Source organism: Trypanosoma conorhini (assembly GCF_003719485.1).
Source record: "Trypanosoma conorhini strain 025E chromosome Unknown Tco_14.4_contig_00185, whole genome shotgun sequence".
Taxonomy (NCBI): domain Eukaryota; phylum Euglenozoa; class Kinetoplastea; order Trypanosomatida; family Trypanosomatidae; genus Trypanosoma; species Trypanosoma conorhini.
This window is the reverse complement of record NW_021704273.1, coordinates 1-19,571: the sequence shown is the minus strand read 5'-3', so window position 1 is coordinate 19,571 and position 19,571 is coordinate 1. Positions and strand designations below refer to the sequence as shown.

Sequence of the window (19,571 nt, the reverse complement as noted above, 5' to 3'; positions counted from 1 at the left end):
GAGAAAAGGCAGGGGAAGCGAAAATTAACCTACCAGTGATAAGTATGCCCATAGGCGAAGACTCACTTATTTCGTCAGCTGCGGGGAGGGCTATTTCTTGCTTATTTATTCCTTCGTGTTTCGGGCTTTGTTGCCCCCTTCCCACTCTGCACCACCGTGCACAACAGAATACGCATTAAACCCGCGACACGCACGAAGAAATCAAAGAAGATTTAGTCATCGGATGGAGCGGCATGCTCCCCCGTCTCCCCGCCAAAAAAAAAAGCACACACAAAAAAAAATGAAAAACCTTGGGAGGGATAGAACAAGGCAGGAGAATAGCCGTCGTAACTGGCTGCAGCAACCACACCGGCTGGCTCCCCTAGTCACCCCGGTCTGGGGGGTGTGGCTTTTTATGCTGCCTTGAGCCGCGTGGTGCCGGGGTGCCTCCTTCGCCCGCCGCAGCGTCAGGCGCCCCCGCTTTAGACGACGGCACCCGGCGAAGGAGGCATTCGGCACTTTGTGTTCTGGACAGCCGTCCCCGGCGTTCCCTTGTCGCTCATGGCCTCCACGATTCACTCACATAGAAAAAGAGCCTTTATTATACTGTCCTCTCTCACTTTTCACTTCACGCCCAGCTCATCTCCCTCAGTCATACTAACAACACGCACTTGCTGCCGTTTTTATTTTTCTTTTCTTGTTCTTTTGCCGCTGCTCGGCGGCACTCTTCCTCACACGCCTGGACTTGAGCCGACGCTTCCCCTACCAGTGGGTTTTTCTACTTTTCCTTTTTTTGGGGGTGGGTGGGTGGGGGGGATAGGGAAAAGGGAATTTGTTTGTTTGTTTGTTTGTTTGTTTTTTGCATTCGTTTTTGTTGCCTCGCCACCGTCACCACCACCCCGCTTCTTTGGTGCTACAAAGCATAAATACCATATATATGTATATGACGCGTCTCCGTGCTGGGGCCGCCGCGTCGCGCCTAGAGACGGAACGCCTGCTCGTCCGTGGCCGTCCGTGCCTCGAGGGTGTCGATGTTCCACCCGGTGACCCGCCCTTCCACGAACATCTCCGTGGTGAGCGGGGCGATGTCCACCTCCACGACGTACTTCCCCATGTCATCCTCCCTGCCCTCCTCGGGGTCGTCGATGCGGTAGGCGGTGGCTGAGCCGAGCGGCACAATCTGGCTGTCGTAGTCGAAGAGGATGGCGACGTGCATGACGTACTCGCGGGAGTCGTTGTAGAAGCCCCAGCGGTTGCTGCTGGGGTCGCAGAGGCGAAAGAGCAGGCCGTTGAACATGGGGTGCACCTTCGTCGCCTCCTTGAAGGTCGGCGTCCCGTTCACGTAGTGAACTTTGGAGGAGGAGGAGCCCATCCCAAGCGCGGCCCAAAAATGTGTTTGCACGGCAGTAAAAATATGTGGCCCGACGCGCACAGCCACGAAGAAATAGCGTGAAATGGAACCAAAAAAAAACAACAACAACAACAAAAAAGCGAAAAAAGTTGCCTCTTGCTTTTCTTTCGCGGGTCGTCTCGTCCGAGACACGGTGCCCGTGTGGAAAAAGAGGAGACGGGAAAAAGACAAGGCAGCCAGGGAGGTCAGCAGGGACGCCGCAGCGGCAGAGACACACGCACACACAGCAAAGTGAGGAGTGCGTAAAACAGTGAAAGGAAGAGAGAGAGAGAGAGAGCTTTTTTTTAAGTCACAAGTACACAAGCATATACACATCCAGGCAGGGAAGGGGGTTGCGTGAAGGCGCAGCCGCCGCCGCTGCGCGTGGCCTTCTTTACCGGACACCCACCTCTCAGTGCTCCTCCGCTCACATTCGCGCGCGGGGGTGAAGTAGTTATGCCCTAACGCCCGCCACAGCGGCAGCGGCGGTCTCCCGCCCCACCTCCGTCGTCGCCTTTCACGTCTCTCCGCCGGCGACCGCAGCCACCCCCCTCCCGCCGCCCCGCACACAGACACAGGCAGACGCATGTAATTTTCTCTCTTCCCCCCTTCCCCCTCGTCCCCTCCCTCCCTCCACAGACTGTTGTTTGCCGCTGTGCCTCCGCGCGGGGAGGGAGGGAGGGAGGGAACGAGGGGGAAGGGGGGCGGCTGCAAGTAGGCAGTGCTGCAACAGCAAGGGGGCCGAAGAGGTGAAAAACGAAAAACGAAATTAAAAAGCGAAGAGAACGACAAGCGGTCGAATTATTCACAATAACATGAATGCGAGACGTCGCGCCGCAAGAGCAGGCGGGGGCGGGGAGAAGAGAAACAAACGAACGGGCGAGCGGGGAACGGCGGGCGGCACACAACAGACACGGCGGGAAGGAAATAAAAAGGGAGAGAGACAGGGAGAGGGAGGAAAAGAGTTTCATGGCACATAGTTTGGCGCTACTGCCGGACTGCGGTGCAGCATCGTCTTTTTTGTCATTGTTTTTTTTTGTACCGCCGTCCCTGCCGCCCCGCCCGCCAGACCCGCCTGCCTTGCGCCTCGTCACTGACCGCCGCTATGCCGGGGCACACGTCACAAACACCCAGCGGCGACAAACAAAGAAGCAAACAAACTTGCAGGGAGGCATACAAACAACGAAGAAAAAAAAAAGTAAAGCAGAAAATAGACCGGAAACGAGGGAGGGGTGGAACGAAGAGACATCAGTGCCTCCGCACACACACACACGCACACCCCCCTCCCAGCTCCGCTCAGGGGGAGAGTATCTTTTTGGGCCCACGCTCTCTCCGCGGCTTCTGCCCGCGTATTCGCCCCGTCGGGCTCAGCGCTCCGCTTACTCTCCTGCCACCGCCCCACAGCTGTGGGACGGTGCAACGTTTACGCCCGACCGTGAGGGGAGGGAGCACAGCAGAGAAGGCCGGCAGGCGCGGCGGCCGTTATTTCTCTCGCGCGTGCCGTTTTCTTCCGGGGGCATCATCACCGGAAACAAAAACAGGAAAAAAAAACAAGGGAAAAACGTGGGGAAAAATGCGAAAAGCAAAGACATAAAAAGATGCTGCGAAAAACGAGAAATGAAAAAAGAAAAAGCAAATAAAACTGTAGAACAAAAAGATCTTTGCGATTGCATGACGATGTATACGCCGACACTGCAGCGAGAGCTGCAACGAGGGCGACGAGGAGGAGATGGGGGGGGGACAAATAGAGCGTGCAGGCGCATTGATGGAGGCGGGTATAATACCTAATCTCCACCGCGGTTGGGGAGCCGGAGCGGGGGTGAGGGGGCGAGCCGCAAGGGGAGAAAAAATATATAATAATAATAGCAATAATAATAAGGAAGAGGCAATTCCCCCGGCGAAGGGGGCCAGGCTGCCAGTCCGCCTTTTTCGGCTGCAGCTCCACCCGCGCACTTCGCCCGGACACCCGCAACTCACTTCCCCGCCCACACCCCACACCGTCAGCCTCATGGGGGCTCGCCCCGGGCCACCAGCCTGCTCACGGACAGCATTTCACCCTTGTTTTGCTTTACTCCCTCTTCTGTGCCGCACGTCCCCCCCCCCGCATTTTCTGCCACTACTACTGTCTTGTTTTGTTTTTTGTTTTCGTTTTTTTGGGCTTTTGGTTTCCTTTTGCTTTTTTTTTTACATTCCCCCTTCGCTCGTCCCTCCGCTTACTCTGCTTGTCTTCTGCTCCTTCGTGCACGCACTGTCACCCCGTCCGTGCCTAAAACTGGGAGGCGCTGGGGGGCACGAGGCGGCGGCAGTACGCGCGCTCGTCGATGTTTGGGTGGGACTGCAGGTAGTCGTCCGAGAGGGGAAGGGCCTCGATTTTGCTCTCGTAGCCGGTGACTTCGCCGACGATGAACCGCTGCGTCTCTAGCGGGTACACCATCATCTCGCACAGGATGCCGTCGTCCTGGACCTCGATGGTGGTCTTGTTCAGCGGCTCCACCATGCTGTCCGCGTTGAGCAGGTAGGTGATGTGAAACTCGTAGTCCTTGGAGTTGTTGAAGAAGGCCCACGTGCCGGTGCTTGTGTCAATGACGCGAAGCAGGAGCCCGTTAAAAAGCCACGTCTCCAGGTCACCATGCATTTCTGGGTTGGCAAGCAGCCCGTGCGAGCCGTACTTCGAGTATGGTGAGCCCATGTCTTTTGCCTCAGTGCGGTTTACTTTTGCCGGGCTTTTTTTTCTTTACTTCTTTTTTGTTATTATTTATTTCTCTGTTCCCGTTCGTGCACAAGTCTCCTTTCCTTCTTTATTCCCGTGTACTGCGGAATTGTCCTCTTCTCTGTCCTGTGTTATTCCTTCCCTTAACGAAGCTGAGGAGCGACGTGCGCGAACTTGCTGAGGAGCCTGCTGCTGTCTGGCTTGTAAACTTCCTTCTTGTGCAGGCGTGAGGCGCAAGTGCGTGGAGGAGAAAAGGCGGAGGTGCGCCGGCAATACGCTGCAGAGCTGCTCAGGGCAAGCGGCAGCGGGGCGTGCGTGTGCGTGGGAGGGAGGGAGGGAGCGAGAGAGGCAGAGGGCCGGCAACAACGTGCGCGCGCAGTTAGCAGCAGGAGTTCCACTGCCAGTAGAGCCGCGCCGATGGCAGGCGATAAACACATGGCATAAAAAGAGGCGGAAAGGAACCGTATAAACGACGTGGGAGGAAACCCCTCCCCCCCCCCCCCAAAACAAAAAAAACGGAAGAAAAATGGAGGAAGGCGGGGAAGGTTAATTAGTTCGCCACCGCGTTGCTGACAGCTGCCAAGACGCCAGTAAAACGGGCAAAGAGGTAAAGAAGAAAAAGGGGGGAGGAGGGGCCGTTAGACGGTCTGTACATGGGGCCTACCGTATACACTTGTCAGTAAACATCGACGGGAACGTGAGCGGGGAGGCGAGCGGGGAGACGGCCTGATACCGGCACTTCACCGGCGTCTCCGACGACACCTCAAACTGCAGGCTGCCGGCAAAAACTTTCGTCTTTGCGGAAAGACGCACGAATTTGGCTTGCACGACGGCGCCGCCGCAGGCGGGCTGGGAGGCGGAGGCGGAAAGGAAGCGGAGGCGGACAGGGAGGCGCTGCGTGCCGCAGGCGCGCCCTCCCCGCCGTCGCCGCAGGGGGCGCTGGTGAAGAGGCCCAGGACGTACGCCGCCGCGGTGGCGGTGGAGGTGGTGCGGGGGATGAGGTAGTAGGGGCTGTGCTCCGGCAGCAGCGCGGCGATGAGGCTCACCTGCGGGGAGGCGCGGAAGGTCAACACGCTGGGGCTCGGGCAGTCGCAGTCCGCGGTGGAATTCAGCACGACTTCCTGCTGCCGTCCCTCGGAGCGCTTTACTGAGGCCCGACGCGGCTGCTCCTCCGCGAGGCGGCGTCGCGACAGTTGCAGCAAAACAGGCTGCATTCCGCCGCCGCCGCCGCCCTGCAGCTCCGGCTGCAGCATCCCCATAACGTACAGGCTCCGGCTAACCTCCAGCTTGATCACGCAGCCTGGGACCCCGCCCCGGCCGAAGCTGCCCTCCACGCGGTACTCGTAAAAGGAGTTGTGGGTGAAGCAGGCCCCGCACCCGCGAAAGCAACGCACGACGTCGCGCCACTCCATCCAGAAGGAGCCGTCATCGGCCTCGTCCCTTCCGAAGCCGCACTGCGCAGCTATTGCCGGATGGGCCCGCCATGCAGGATCGCCCCAGTTCCAGGCGCCAATCCAGTCACGGCTGCTGCCAAATGGATTCCGAATCCGCACAAGGCGATGCGTGCCTGCTTGCGAGTCCTTGCCCTGGTCCCCACTGACAGGCATCGGCTGAAACCTCTTCACGCCGAGCACCACGCATGCGCTCCCCTTCTCTAGCCCAAGCCGCTGAACCGCCCTCTCACCGGAGGCGAGGTTGGGCCGATCCAAGACAACGGTGAACCCCAACTCGCAAAAGCGGCAGAGCTTATCAAAGAGCTCCTCATGCCGGCCGGCGTCCTGCAGCACGCCATCCCAGCGGCACGTGGGATACCCGGTAAGCTCCTCCAACGCACGCAGCGCGTCTGTGGCAGCCAGCCCGAGGTAGCTCCCCCGCAGCTTGGCGTACGCCTTCTCCACCACCGCCACCCACAACTCCGCGGGGTCGTCGATGCACTTCCCACCGAGCAATTTCATGTTGAGCACGGGGAAGTAATGGTCCACGACGACAGCGGTCCACCAGCCGCTCTTGCACAGCGTCACTCTACTCGCCTCCATGTGTTGCTCCTCGGCTGCGGCGGCGCGGCCCATCGGATGCCGGAAAAGCCGCTCCACCGCGGCAAAGTCCTCCGCCAGTATCGCCAGCGCACACACGACGCCTTGACCCCCCGTCAGACTAACCCCCACATTCATCGGCCGCGGAAGGCTGCGAAGGACGCGAGGCTCCCCCGCCACTGCCTCTGCCGGTATGTAATTCTTCGGCTTACACCAGCCGCATAGGACCTGGCTCTCCGTTTCCGCTTCTCTCCCAACCAGGGAGCGAAAATTGGGGAGAAACTCCAAATCCAAAAACGGCACGTGCTCCCCCACACACCAGCGCAGGAGCTCCTCACTGGTGACGCCCCAGCGGTTTCCTGGTTCCGCCTTTTTCCCCTTTTTTGCAAGCAAGGCATATATACCCGCCTTCTCATCCCGCAAAAATGGCTCGCAAGCCCGGGCAGAGGCGCCTATGAAGGCACGACTTACATAGCTTAGACGGATGTCCTCCTCGTAGCGCTCCACATCGCCGGATGCAAATTCCTGCGTCTCTCCTGGGTGCACCACAAGGCGCAGCTCCGCTCGCCCATCCGAGCGTTCATGCAGCGACGTCAAACCCAGCGCCTGGATTTGAGAGGCGGCGCTAAACACGCAAACCACCTCCAGCTCGTAGGTGACGGTGTCATTGTAGAAACTCCATCGGCTTCCGTCCACGCTCAGAATACGATAGCAAAAGACCACACCGCCCACGTCCGTGAGCAGGGGAATCGGTATCACGTCATCACCGCCGCACAACGCCGGATAGCCGTGCTTAAATCTACCGCAGCCCCTGCCTTGATAATTATACACCTGCGCCGGAAAGGGCCTTCCGTCCGTCCTGACGCCGCCGCAGTGATCGACAAGACCCGCGGTGTGCCGGCTTGAAGCTGTCCCATGAAGCGAGTAGTCCGCAATAGTCACGGGAAGTGGTTGGGCGGCCGGAAGCGGAATACAAGGCGTAGCCAAATCCGGCAGTTGCCACTCCAATGAGTAGTCCTGGAACGTGTCATATGGTCTCGCCTGCTGGCCGTTTTTGAGAATTCCTTTAGAGGTGGAGGCGGCCGCAAAACCTGCGTCAATGCCGCTGGCATGAGTTATTAGGGAGTCGCTACGAGTGCTCGCGGCAGTCTCGCCCCCCTTTGCGGCGGAAGCTCCACCCCCCATCCCCACAAAGCCGCGTGGAGTGGGAACGGAAAACCCCCCACACAAACACGTGTGTTTCCGCCTCAGACGCGCTCCCGCGCGACAGAGAAAGAGGAAACCAAACCGGGGCCAGTGAGGACCTCCACTAGGCACACCCGCGGCCCGCCTATGCAACACCTGCGTCGCGTGCCCGACGCAACTTGGGGCGTGTCCGCGGCCAAAGGGAAGTGGAAAAAGAAATCAAGTGAAGAGGATGTGGCGCCCCCCTCCTCCCCCCTCCCCGCTTTTTTTTTTCTCCCCCCTTTACTTCTGCTGGGCTGGGGGGAGAGGGATCTTGTTGTCTGCAAGCCTTTTCCCTTGCCTGCGGGGAGGCCAAGCGGCAATGCGAGAAGAAAAAAAGCGAGAAGACGACGGCCACAAAAACAACAACAACAAAAACCTGCAGCGTGCGTGGGGGGAGGGCGCAAGCAGAATCGTCCGTCCAGGCGCAGCGGCGCCTTATCGAGTCCTCTGCGGCGGGGCGCCGGAGCCACGGCGCGGTCGCGGCAAGCCGCGGCAGCGGCGCGAGAGCGGGAGCCGACGCGAAGAAAAGTAATAAGAGGAAAAACAAAGAAAAAAAATGTGTGGGGCGACGGTGGAACCCCCGCCGCAGCGGCCGAGAGGACGGAGGGGGGACGGCAGGCGGAAAAAAGGGCCCGGGAGCGAAGAGGGCAAGAGCAACGGAACGCAAAGAAGAAAACAAAAGACAAAAAAAAAGGCATAAAAAACAAAAACAAAAAAGCGAAAACACAGAGAAAGAAGGAAAACAAAAATGAATAATAATAACAAAACAAGAAACAAAGAAAGCTTCAAGCTGCCAAGACGGTTCCGGGAAACCCGCAGAAAAACAAAAAAAAATAAGAAACGCACACATACATGGAGACGAAATAATTTAAAAAATTTGGCCACGGCCACGTTCCGCTAAAACCAACCCACCCCTCCCTCCTTCACTCATCCCTACTTCTTTTCCCCCGCTTCGCCGCCGCCTCCCACCGATCGTTACTCTGCGGCCCCGTGCCACGGATACATCAACCGCCTGTCCGCATCTTTAGTTACACACACCCGCGCAGCCTCGGTACGCACACACCCGTAGGCTGAAAACTGCAACTAACACGAGAAAAGAGAGGGGGGAAAGGCCAAAACAAGCAGGGGCAGAAGCTCAAATATTGTAATATATTGTACATATTTTTGTACCTGTGTGCTTTTTTTTTTGTTTTCTTCCTCGCATCTCAAAAACACAAAGCGAGGCAGAAGGAGTATTCCGAGTACATATACCAAGGCCAACAGAACACCCAACAGCCATGTTCCAATGACAGGGGAACAGTAAAAGAAAAAAAAGAGAAAAAAAACAGGCGCCGCGCCCCCCCACCGCCCGTTCTCGGGAGCTCGTCGCATCCTCCCCACACCTTCTCCTACGAAATGGGCATGTACATGTTATCTGACACGTGTGGCCGCCCTTCACTCTGCATATATATCATATACATACACGGAGGGAGAGAGAGAGAAGGAGCGAAAAGAGGGGTACACTTGGTTTTAGTCTCACATAGCAGGGCCTCCTATCATCGTTCTTTCCTTCTCTTCTCTTCGTTGAATTTGCCGCTACGGCCTCTCTCATGGTTGCTCGCCGGCCCTTCCCCTATTTTTCACGTGTGGTGTGACTCTATGCAACTCGCCTCCGAGAGGAATTGTGGCCGAGAGAGGCACCTGCGGAAACCCCAAGAGAGAGGCGAAACCAACGTATTACATACACTTAACATCATTGCTCCTTCTCGTCTTGTATTTGTTGCTGCTGTATTTATCCCTTACTCCCCACCCCACGCACCAGACTAATCTTGGAGGACATTGGTTTCCCCCGTCCCTCTAACGGCTTTTGCTTGTCGTTGCCTTGCCTCTTCATTCGACGTGTTTTTCTTTGCCTTTGCCAACAGCAGAAAATACGCCTCCTCCCCCGTAGCATATTGGAGGGAGGTGAAGAGACAATGGGACCCGTTTTTTTTTTTTGCTTGCGTGTCTTAGTTCCAGCTGGCTCAGCTTGTTTTGTTTTAGTTTTTTTTGTCTTTGTTTCGTTTTACTTTGCCTTTTCTTTTTTTTTACCCTTCCCTCTCTCCGCGCCGTCCCCACACTCACCAGGCCTAGGAGCGCACGGCATTTCCGCCATCGCTGGGGCGCGCGGTGGGCGCCCTCCCCCGCCTCTTCTTTTCCTTCGGCACGTTCGTGCTCTCCGTGAGCTCCTTGTTCATGAACTTCTGCGGGTACCCGGCGCCGGGGCAGCGCACCTGAAACTTCGTCGTCACGGGTGTGCCTTTGCCCGAGAAGGAGGGGAAGTTGGCAAAGGCCTGGCAGTCCGCGGGGAGCGCCAGGAGCTCCGCCTTGACGTCGCCCCCGAGCTTGCCGTCGAAGAAGAGGCTAAGAACGTAGGGCACGGCGGCCTCCTCCGACATCACCCGCGGGACGAGGAGGTAGGGCGAGCACTCCGGGGTGAGGCTGCAGAGCATGCCCACGTCGCGGCTCTGCATAAAGGTGAACTGGTTGGTGGGGTTGTCAAAGTCGAGGTTGGTGTTGCACTCCACCTGCATCGTGTCCAGGGAACCGCGACCGCTGCTAAGCGTCAGCATGATCGGCGGATACTCCTCCCGCGCCTTTGCCGTGCCCCGATGGTCCTGCTGGGAAAGCATGCACCCGAAGCTCGCCGCCTTCCTCACGGTGAGCTGAACGCAGAACTGGGGAACGCCGTGGACAAAGTCGCCGCGGATGCGGTAATCCACGCCCATTGAGCGGAGGAAAGCCACACCGCAGCCGTTGAAGTACCGCTGCGCGTCGCTCCAGGACATCCAGAAGGTGCCGGGCTCTGGAGTAGCTGGCGCACAGACCTCAGCAATGCGAGGGTGCTCCGCCCACTTGGGGTCCTTGGCGTTCCACTCTCCATTCCACTCCACGCCCGCAGCCCAAGGATTACGGATGCACAAGAGATAGATTTTTTCCTCCACAAAACGGCGGACCGCCGTGACTGTATACATGTGCCCCATCATTAACCCCGCCTCCTTGTAGAGGCTCTCCTTTTCCTCGTTCTCGGCATCTCTAACAGGCGTGATCAAGCCAATGTAGTACCCACTACGGCTGTAGCGATCCAGGCGCTCAAGCAACTCGGTATCGCCTGTTTCAATGTCGCTTGCAAAAGACTCATCGTAGCGCGTGGTTGGGTAGCCTGAGAGGTCCTGCAAGGCAAGCAGTGGATCCCCGACAACGATGTTGGCGTAGCTGCCATGCACCTTGGCGTACGCCTTTTCCAGGATGGAAACCCACATCTCACATGGATCATCAAGCGACCTGGCGTACTTGGCCCGTCCACCAAGGACAGGCAGGTAGTCATCCACGACAACGTTCCTCCACCAGCCGTTCTTGTTGAACGTCACCCGATAGGCCCCCAGGGCCCGCTCATCCGCCGTCAGCTCCGGCTTGCGCGGGTGGCGGAACATGTTTCGCACCATATCCGGGCACTCGGCGAGGGCGGCAATGGCGCACACCAGCCAACTGTCCCCCAGCTCCCCCAAGTCCACCCGCATGGGGCTGATCTTATTGCGGAAGAGACGCACCAGGGAGGAGTAGCCGTCCGGGAGGTACATGTGTGGGCGGGCCCACATCACGGTTTTCATCGGCCGCTCGGACCCCCGTGTGATGGAGCCCTGATTGGGCGGAAAGTGAATGTCAATAAACGGCATCGTCTGGCGAATGCACTCCGCGAGGATGGCATCGTCAGTGGAAGAGTCCTCGGCAAACTCCCGCACCCTATTCATCTCGGGTTCTATCAGCCTGTTGTACAGACGCACCCGCTCCTGCAGGTACTCCTCGGACAACGGAAGCGCCTTGATTTTGCTCTTGAAGCCGGCAATAGACCCCTTCACGTACGCAACCGTCTCTGTGGGGTACACGACGGCCTCGGCCACGTACTCCCCGCTCTCCTCCACCTGCTTCACCTTCGTGTTGCCCAGCGCGCGAATCAGGGAGGTTCGGCCAAACGTAAACTCCACATGCATCTCGTAGTTGCGTGTGTCGTTGTAGAACAGCCATACATCGTCCTTCGCAATGCGGTAGAGCAGTCCGTGGTCAAAGCATGGGGTGATGTCCTCACTGACCACCGACGGTGCACCACACTTAAACTTCTTCTCAAACTCCGTCTTCTGCGGCAGCGGCTTCATCGTCTGCTCCTCAAACTCGTCCGCGGCCTTGTCGCCCGCCTTCTTCTTCCCCTCCTTCCGCTCGAAGGTGTTGCGCCTGTCATGCGCCGGCCTTGACAGCTTCTGCGCCGTCGATGCCCCACAACCCATAGCTGCCTGTATGCGTCAGTCCCCTCTCACCCCCGTCAGGGTTTCGCGTCAAGGAGAAACAAAAAAGAGAAGAAAAAAAAACGAAAACGAAAATGAAAAACAAGTATGCGGCTTTGTTTGAAGAGGGCTCCAAAAAACCTCTCAATTTTTTGTGCTTCTTTTTCGCGCTCACAATTCCCTGTCCTTTCGCGTAAACAAGAAAAGAAAAAAACGGACTTATTATCGTAACTTTCCTCTTCGAGGTTAACTTCGCTGGCCTTGGAGTTAGCAGCGCAATTGAGGCAGCACAAACAGACGAAAGGGCAGAAAAAAACTGTGGTGAGGAACACAAGCACACACACACACAGAGAGAGAGAGACGCAGGTTGTGTGCGGCGCCCAGGCGTCGGCAAACCCGGCACGAGGGCTTCTGACACATCCGTGCAAATACATAGCGCCAGGGTTTGGCGTTGGCTGTTGCACATTCTCAGGGAAGGTGGGAAATAGTTAAGAACAAAAAAAAGGAGGGAAAACGAGGGAGAAGAGCAACCCAAAAACCAAACGACAGTCTCCCCGCGTGTGGTACGAAAGGTCGCTTTATAAAATGCATAAAATACTTCACCAAATCATCTTGTAGAAAATACACTTCTTAAGTTTCTCAATGGTTGTTAAATGAAATGCTGCGGCGAGGCACAAAGAAGACATTCAAGCGGATTCGCACCCCGCGCGGTCGACCCCGTGGGACTCGAAAAGCGAAGCGCCCAGAAAGCCAAGCGCTGTACAGCTTGGCACGATCGCCCTCCTCACCCACCCACCAGTTGGGAAGTGGGCCCTTGGCCGCGCAGTTCCCACCCACGCGCACGCGCACGCGCACGCGCACGTAAACAAAGCATGACTACGGGTATGCATAGTTCACGGGATATATATATATATATATATTTCTGTGCTTCCGTCTCTGTGTGGTGCTTTTATTTACATCGACGTCCGCCTCCGCTCCGACAGCAAAAGAAGAGCACGAAGCCAGATATGTATAGGTCTTTGTTTTGTTTTGTTTTTGTTTTTTACGGGAGTGGGGGGTTGGGAGTGATTAAAACCGTGTTGGCCTCAACCTCGCTCATCGTCATTGCCGCACGCCGCCTCGTTTCTCTTCTACTTCCCTGCTACACAATCCGGTCTGCCGTCAATTCCTCCAGGCGGGAATTGGGGAACTTGACTTGATACGTCGCAGAGACTGCCGCCCCGTCGTTGGTGAATTGTTGGTAGTTTTCAAACACCTCATTGCTCGCCGAGAGCGCCCTGAAGGCGACACTGACCGCCCCTCTCTCTGTTATGCGGGTGGGCGAGTGTAGCCCCAGCGTAAAGGGCAGCGTCGCCGCCTCCGTTTCGGCGGCGAGCTCCATGCGCCGCGGCAGAAGCAAGTATGGGGAGTGCTCGGGCCGGAACTCGTAGATCATGCTCAAGTCACGTCCGTGAAGGAAAACGTAGGCGCTGTGCGGGTTCTCGGCATCCTTCGAGGTGTTGGCCACCACCGCGAACTCCTCGGCGTGGCCCGTGCCGTAGGCCAAGCTCAGCATGAGTGGCTCGTAGTCGAGCGCCTCCCTCTCGGTGCCGCGGTGCTCCGGCTGCGACAGCGTCGAGGCGAGCGTCACGGGGGCCGCAACGGCGATCTCCAGACACACGCTCGGGGCAGCACCGGCGAAGATGCCAGGCACGCGGTAGTCGTAGTGTCGCAGGAGGTTGAAGACCACCCCGCACCCGACAAAGTACTCTTTCATCTCATCCCAGTCCATCCACAGCGAGCCCTCCGCGCCGTCGTGGCCGGGGCACGCTGCCGCCACCTCGGGATGCTCGTCCCAGAGACGCGAGGCTGGACCCCAATTTCCTTCCCACCGCACGCCCCTGCTCCACGGATTGCGCAGGCGAAGCAAACAGTAGCCGCTGATGCGCCGCACATTGAGAACCGCCAACGCGTAACCAATGGCGATGCCCCGCTCCTTGTAGTTGATCAATTTGGCCTTGTCAGAGCCGAGACCAGGCGTGCTAAACAAAATGATGTGCCCCGAAGCAGATAACGCAACAAGACGTTCAAAAAACTCAATGCTCTTGTCTGGATTATCTGAGGTTCCCAGGAACGCAGTGTCAAGGCGCGTGGTTGGGCAACCCGTAAAGTCGCAAAGCGCCATGAGAGGGTCACCCGTGCAGATGTTGGCAAATCCGCCATTCCGCTTAGCGTACGCCTTCTCCAACAACGGCACCCACATCTCACATGGGTCGCTGCCATTCTGCGCAAACCGTGGCCCGCTGCCAACAACCGGTAAATAGTTATCCACCAGGTACGACTTCCACATACCATCCCTGTTCAACAGCACTCGATGGGCTCCTACTCCCGCTTCCTTGGCCGTCCTGCTGCGGTCCACTGGGTGGCGAAACATATTTTTGACGTACTCCGCATTCTCGGCCAGGGCAGCCATGGCGGTCATGACCCATGAGTCGCTGAGGTCCCCGCGGCGCATACTAAAGGCGGTAACGGGCATCCGAAACAGCGCCACGTGTCCCGCGAGCTCCTTCGGAAGATACTCCGACGGACGCCGCCATGGAAGCGGCGACAAGAGCCCCTTCCCCTTGTCCAGCGAGCTTGACGTCGGCGGAAATTCGGGGTCGACAAAAGGCGCACTGTGCGCGATGCAGGCGGCTAAAACAACCTCCGCGTCACCGGAAGGGCACAGCCGCCTCACCTCCAGCATTGCCTTCTCCGAGTCCCCCTCATTGGCTTGGGCAATCCGCTCCAAATACCCGCGCGACAGTGGACGGCCCTCGACATGACTCCGGTAGCCACTCCAGTTCCCAGAAATGAACATGACGGTTTCAAGTGGGTAAATCACTGCCGTCGCCACAAATTCCCCGTTTTCATTACGCGTGATTTTCGTGTTCCCTTCGGCCTTTATTTGGGAGTCCCGCCCAAAGGTAAATACAACAAGCATCTCAAACATATTCGTGTCATTATAAAACGCCCACTTCTTCTTCTCACTGACAATACGGAACAAGTAACCTCCTTCGAAGCACGAGGTCCATTCCCCGTCGCAAGTGGGACCACATTCGCGCCAAGGTTTGTCCTTTTCTTTTTCTAGAGAAATCGGCTCCACTGAGGCTTCGCCAAACTCATCAACATCCGCAGTCTCCCCATCCTCCCATTCCGTCCTAGACTGGCTATGCATTGTGGCCATTCTACGGACGGTGTTCTTGGTGGTGCTTTTTTTCTCTCTCTTTTTCCTTTGCTGCCTCTTACGTCGGCATTAACTTTTGCACTTCGTCGGCTTTTGGTGCAAGCGAACCAATGGCGATATCTACGTGCGTATAAATACCGTTTCCTAAAAGCCAGAGCCGCAGCTCAGCCTTCCGCACCCACAGCCTGCGCACAGAGGCGAAGTGAAAAGAGGAGCGAGGGAGAGAAGGAGAAGAAAAAAAAAGGACGGCAACACTAATTAATGGCTGTACACGTAAAAATGTGAGGTTTTACTACCTCCGCACTCTGTTCAGGCACGGAACGCTTGCCTGGACCGGGGCTTGCCCCTCCCACACCCGCAAAGGGGCAGCGACGGAAGTCGACGGGTTAGTTCCGCGTGCGCGCCCATACCAGCCCCCCGCCCACACACACATAAACCCATAAGCAAATGAATTCACAAAAAGCATACGTGCTATGGCTCCTGGGCTCCCGTCGTGCAAATACAAAGTGGCGGTCTGTGAAGCGGGAGGAGGAGCAAAAAAAGAAAAAAAAACCTGCACTCGCGTTGGCTTTGAGCGTGTGGCATGACCGGTAACACGCACACACACACGGAATACAAAAAAAAAAAGAAGCAAGTTAGTCAACACAGACACACAGGGAATTTGCACAATACGCCCTAGCATCAAGAAATGGCCCCATCTGGTGGCAGATTCCGCCCACAGGCCCCCATTGCCCCAGTGAAAAAAAAAGAAAAAAAACATATAAGAAAGGAGGGGGACTGGCATAATGAAGGAAAAAAGAAAGGGAAAAATAAAAAAAATAACAATAAAATGGCGGACGGTTGTTAGACAGACCACCGCATACTACCAGTCCTCAGAAGAGCCTTAACAAGCAGAAGAAAGAGGAAAAGCGAAAAAAAAAAACGTTCATTAAAACGAAGATGACACATAAGCATTTGCCGTCAAATGCATTTCCACCGCCCGTTTTATCCTCGTTGTGTTCCCGTCTACACTCCGTCTGTACGCTACTAACGATCATTTCCGCTTTTTTTTTCTTTTGGTGTTGTTGATTTGTCTTTTGCACATACATGAGGGAAGAAGGGTGGGGAATGTGGAAAAGAAAAAGAAAAAGACGCTACAAAAAAAAAATTCATTTTCTTCTTCGGGCTTTACGAAGGAAACTGAACGACAGGACGAATATCAAGGGCTGAGAAAAGACAAGTCAAAAGGCGGCGCGATGGAGACTAGAAAACTATGAGGAACCAAAAATACGAAAGGGCGCAGCAACAAAAAGAAAGGTGCCTTAGCACCGACCCTTGCTGGCTGTCAGGGCCCCAATTCTATTACTCCTCCTTGGCGCTGCTGTCACTTGCCTCGGCTTGTTTTTTTTTGCTTTCGTTGCCTAATTACATTAACTTTTTTCCCCTTGGACGCAGGCAATGCGAAGGACACCATGAACTGCGTGGCGCCCCCAAAACCTCCGCCCGCCTCCGTCCCAACCCTCATCGGTTTTCCCTTTTGTGAGTGGGGAAAAGGGGGCAGAGAGGAGCCCCAACAGAAAGCCGCTTTCTTCCCCCCCATCGCCACCGCTTTTTTTCTATCCTTTATTTATTTATTTATTTATTTATTTGAGGCGGCGGGAGTGTTGTGATTGAGGCTCCGCGCTTACTGGCACCCTAACACCCTGCCGCCCCACCCCGCTTTTCACTGAGGGTAGGGGGTGGGGCAGGAACTACTCAACCTGAAGGACGGTGCCGGCGTAGATGTCGGGAAAAAACTGCTCGGGATCCATCACCTGAAACTCCGCCTGGCAGGGCACTGTTGAGGCGTCAAAGTTCCTCCTGTTATCAAAGACGCCGCAGCTGGGGGAGAGCGCACGGAACAGCACACGCACCTGGCTATTCTTCGTGCCCACCTCAATCGGACTGCGCAAGCCCAAGACGTACGGCAGGATGGGGTACGTACTCATGGAGCGTGGCACCACCAAGTAGGGGGAGCTTTCAGGGACAAATTCGTAGAACATGCTGCTCTCGCGGGTCTGGAAGAAGGCGTACTCGGGGGAAGGGTGGTCCGTGTCAAACCCACTGTTGAGGTCCACGCGCATTGGAGTCACTGCACCGCAGCCGTGCGCGACACTTATCATGAGTGGGGCATACTCACGCTTATCGGTGCCACGCATGTCATCCTGAGAGAGCAGAAGGCAGAGAATGACGGGGGTGGTCACGGAAATCTCCAAGCATGTGGTGGGAACGTTTTGCATGAAGCAGCCGCGAATGCGGAAGTCGTACATGGGGTGTTGAATAAAGCTGACACCACAACCCATAAAGTACTCTACGGCCTCCGGCCACTCAAGGTAAAAGATGGACCCATCCCCCTCCGAGTAGTCGCAGGCAGCCCGCACTTCAGCGTACTCATCCCACTTTTTGTCGCCTTTCTTCCAAATTCCACTCCAGGTAGCATCGCCCTCGTTAAACCAAGGGTTACGGAACTGCAATAGGCGAAGATTATACTCTGGAAAGTGTACTATCTTCAAAACGGAGTACACGTGTCCCGCGCGTAGACCCGTAGCCTCGTATGCGGACTCATCCCTTCCACCTGCGGCACTTTTCAATGCCTCTCGTGTGGGAGCTACAAATATGACCAGGTAGCCAAGACGACTGTACTGCAGAAAATGTTCAAACAACTCCTCCCCCCCAGTCACCCTTGCCTCAGCCAAAGCATTGTTAAAGGAGGAGCATGGATAGCCCGATATGTCTTGCAAGGCGTGCAGTGGATCACCGGCGATGATAAAACCGTAACCACCATGTATCTTCGCATATGCCTTTTCCAGAATTGAAACCCACATCTCCATTGGGTCGTGCTTGGAACGTGCAAACTTTGGGCGACCTCCCGCGCAGGGCAAGTAGTCGTCCACGATAACGTTCAACCACCAGCCATTTTTGTTGAAGGTGACACGATAAATGCCAAGCTCCCGTTCCTTCTTTCCTTCCGCAATGCTAACGGGGTGGCGAAATATATCACGCACCCTGTCTGGAAACTCCGCAAGGGCGGCCACAGCACCAATAAACCACGAATCACCCAAGTCACCCTCATCAATATTGTTTGGATGAACGCCACTGCGAAACAGGCGAACTTGCTTGGCGTTTTCATAGGATAAGTACATACATGGACGCTCCAGTGGGATCATCTTCATCTTCATCAGGGAACCAATTTGAATTGACTGTTGCTCAGGTGGAAAAGCAAAATCCACAAACTTCACCTTGTTCGCGAGGCACGCCTTCACGGCCTCATCAGATGAGGCATCTTTGCCAACCAATTGGTATAGGTCGTAGGTTTCCTTGTCAATTGTCTCCTTGTCCTCCACAACCAGATCTACCAAGTATTCATCCGTGAGGCCTTCGGCCTTTATGTTGCTTGTGTATCCACCCGGGCTGCCCTCTATAAAAAGCTCCGTTTCAAGTGGGTGCACGGACACCGTGCAAACAGAAGATCCGTCGGATTCCTTTTTAAGCGACGTATTTCCAAGCGCCTTAACCTCAGAGCCAGGTTTAAAATTCACTTCTACACGCATGATGCAATTTGGGGTATCGTTGTAGAAAGACCAGCGCCCGCCGTGCCTTTCCTCGATGACACGGTACAAAAGTCCGTTGTCAAAGCACGCAGTTGAGGTCCCCTCGTATACAGGACGTCCGTACCGGTACTCCGAGAAGGTGTTACAGTCGGCAACCGTTCCCTCATCAAACTCATCGGCTGTGCCAAAGAAACTGTCAGTTTTCATATTTCCATCCCTTAACCCGTAGTTCGACATCTTGTTTGGTATAAGTGTAAGAAAGGATTATAAACACGGTGTTGCTAGTTGCTTGCTTCGTGGCTCCTGCCTACTTTATCAAGTGCCCTTTTCTTTTTTCTATCCCCCCTGTTTGCTAAGCGCTCAATTGCAAAAATACAATTTCACTAGCTAACGATTGCGTGAGCGTGCCACTCGTTTTTTTTCGCCACTTTTGTTTTATGATTGTTATTCTTTTGTCTTGCGGGTGTGTTTGTGCGTATCTGCTAGTGTCTGCGGTTTCCGCGTTGACTTCGCCAGGCACCGCCCACAACGTCGTCGTCGATCAGAGCCGCAGAACATCAAGAAGTGAGAGAGTCAGAGAGCAAAAAAAAAAAAAGATGCAGAAAGTGTGGGTGAGAGCGAGGTAGGGGAGCGTGCCGCAAGATGCAGCAGCGAGTAGAATATAGTCATTTGCTTTCCGTACATGAAAAAAAACTCTACATAGTTTACGCTTTCCCCCTCCCCCTCCCCACACGCACGCACGCACGCTATTTGCCTCTCAGTTTGCAACTCACACCGGTCGGGCGGGAAAGGGAGGGGGGGGAGGAAGGGGGGTTGCTCTCTTCCGCCCGGCTCCCCGCCCCCTCCGACAGCATCCGAGCCCGTGGAGCGGGAAACGGGGGAGGGGGAAAAAAGCAGGCAGCTGCCTCATCCCTCCCTCCCTCCTCCTCCTGGCCGCTTCCTTGAGTCGGGGACGATGCTGCCGCGTGCAGCAGGCCGGGGGAAGTGGGCGGGGAGGCGAGAGCGGAGATCGCCCCTCAGAGCGCTCAGCGGCAATTAACGAAAAATGTACTGGGGAAGCGGAAGCGTGGAAAGGAAGGGGCGGGAGACACAACAACAACAAAGAAACAAAAAAAATGAGTTTAAAAAAAGGTGTATGAGATTCCACCGCGTGAAGGGAT

At 55.9% G+C, this 19,571-nt stretch overlaps 6 protein-coding genes across 6 annotated transcripts, besides 23 other annotated features; all 6 read right to left on the bottom strand.

Annotated features, from left to right (window-relative positions):
* Positions 1 to 254: 254 nt before the first annotated feature.
* Positions 255 to 288: a microsatellite.
* Positions 289 to 810: 522 nt separating this feature from the next.
* Positions 811 to 841: a microsatellite.
* Positions 842 to 958: 117 nt separating this feature from the next.
* Tco025E_03871 (putative calpain-like protein) lies at positions 959 to 1,351 on the bottom strand (the record flags this gene model as incomplete). The annotated part of the gene is made up of 1 exon (XM_029370788.1): positions 959 to 1,351. The coding sequence occupies one exon, from the start codon at positions 1,349 to 1,351 to the stop codon at positions 959 to 961; it is 393 nt and encodes a 130-aa protein (XP_029229090.1).
* An 86-nt stretch (positions 1,352 to 1,437) lies between these two features.
* Positions 1,438 to 1,478: a microsatellite.
* Positions 1,479 to 1,649: 171 nt separating this feature from the next.
* Positions 1,650 to 1,667: a microsatellite.
* Positions 1,668 to 2,037: 370 nt separating this feature from the next.
* Positions 2,038 to 2,077: a microsatellite.
* Positions 2,078 to 2,120: 43 nt separating this feature from the next.
* Positions 2,121 to 2,164: a microsatellite.
* A 344-nt stretch (positions 2,165 to 2,508) lies between these two features.
* Positions 2,509 to 2,567: a microsatellite.
* A 62-nt stretch (positions 2,568 to 2,629) lies between these two features.
* Positions 2,630 to 2,648: a microsatellite.
* Positions 2,649 to 3,214: 566 nt separating this feature from the next.
* Positions 3,215 to 3,247: a microsatellite.
* A 245-nt stretch (positions 3,248 to 3,492) lies between these two features.
* Positions 3,493 to 3,555: a sequence feature (A-rich).
* Positions 3,556 to 3,635: 80 nt separating this feature from the next.
* Positions 3,636 to 4,058, bottom strand: Tco025E_03870 (calpain-like cysteine peptidase, Clan CA, family C2; the record flags this gene model as incomplete). Its single annotated transcript, XM_029370787.1, has 1 exon — positions 3,636 to 4,058. One exon carries the CDS (start codon positions 4,056 to 4,058, stop codon positions 3,636 to 3,638), a length of 423 nt encoding a protein of 140 aa, XP_029229089.1.
* A 34-nt stretch (positions 4,059 to 4,092) lies between these two features.
* Positions 4,093 to 4,138: a sequence feature (A-rich).
* A 238-nt stretch (positions 4,139 to 4,376) lies between these two features.
* Positions 4,377 to 4,402: a microsatellite.
* Positions 4,403 to 4,431: a microsatellite.
* Positions 4,432 to 4,819: 388 nt separating this feature from the next.
* Positions 4,820 to 7,297, bottom strand: Tco025E_03869 (calpain-like cysteine peptidase; the record flags this gene model as incomplete). Its single annotated transcript, XM_029370786.1, has 1 exon — positions 4,820 to 7,297. The coding sequence occupies one exon, from the start codon at positions 7,295 to 7,297 to the stop codon at positions 4,820 to 4,822; it is 2,478 nt and encodes an 825-aa protein (XP_029229088.1).
* A 395-nt stretch (positions 7,298 to 7,692) lies between these two features.
* Positions 7,693 to 7,715: a microsatellite.
* A 925-nt stretch (positions 7,716 to 8,640) lies between these two features.
* Positions 8,641 to 8,664: a microsatellite.
* Positions 8,665 to 9,347: 683 nt separating this feature from the next.
* Positions 9,348 to 9,407: a sequence feature (A-rich).
* Positions 9,408 to 9,447: 40 nt separating this feature from the next.
* Tco025E_03868 (calpain) lies at positions 9,448 to 11,640 on the bottom strand (the record flags this gene model as incomplete). Its single annotated transcript, XM_029370785.1, has 1 exon — positions 9,448 to 11,640. The coding sequence occupies one exon, from the start codon at positions 11,638 to 11,640 to the stop codon at positions 9,448 to 9,450; it is 2,193 nt and encodes a 730-aa protein (XP_029229087.1).
* Positions 11,641 to 11,696: 56 nt separating this feature from the next.
* Positions 11,697 to 11,739: a microsatellite.
* Positions 11,740 to 12,471: 732 nt separating this feature from the next.
* Positions 12,472 to 12,499: a microsatellite.
* A 38-nt stretch (positions 12,500 to 12,537) lies between these two features.
* Positions 12,538 to 12,557: a microsatellite.
* Positions 12,558 to 12,778: 221 nt separating this feature from the next.
* On the bottom strand, positions 12,779 to 14,842 carry Tco025E_03867 (calpain-like cysteine peptidase; the record flags this gene model as incomplete). Its single annotated transcript, XM_029370784.1, has 1 exon — positions 12,779 to 14,842. The coding sequence occupies one exon, from the start codon at positions 14,840 to 14,842 to the stop codon at positions 12,779 to 12,781; it is 2,064 nt and encodes a 687-aa protein (XP_029229086.1).
* A 739-nt stretch (positions 14,843 to 15,581) lies between these two features.
* Positions 15,582 to 15,610: a microsatellite.
* A 25-nt stretch (positions 15,611 to 15,635) lies between these two features.
* Positions 15,636 to 15,672: a microsatellite.
* A 771-nt stretch (positions 15,673 to 16,443) lies between these two features.
* Positions 16,444 to 16,470: a microsatellite.
* A 102-nt stretch (positions 16,471 to 16,572) lies between these two features.
* Tco025E_03866 (calpain-like cysteine peptidase) lies at positions 16,573 to 18,648 on the bottom strand (the record flags this gene model as incomplete). Its single annotated transcript, XM_029370783.1, has 1 exon — positions 16,573 to 18,648. The coding sequence occupies one exon, from the start codon at positions 18,646 to 18,648 to the stop codon at positions 16,573 to 16,575; it is 2,076 nt and encodes a 691-aa protein (XP_029229085.1).
* A 664-nt stretch (positions 18,649 to 19,312) lies between these two features.
* Positions 19,313 to 19,341: a sequence feature (GA-rich).
* Positions 19,342 to 19,571: the final 230 nt, after the last annotated feature.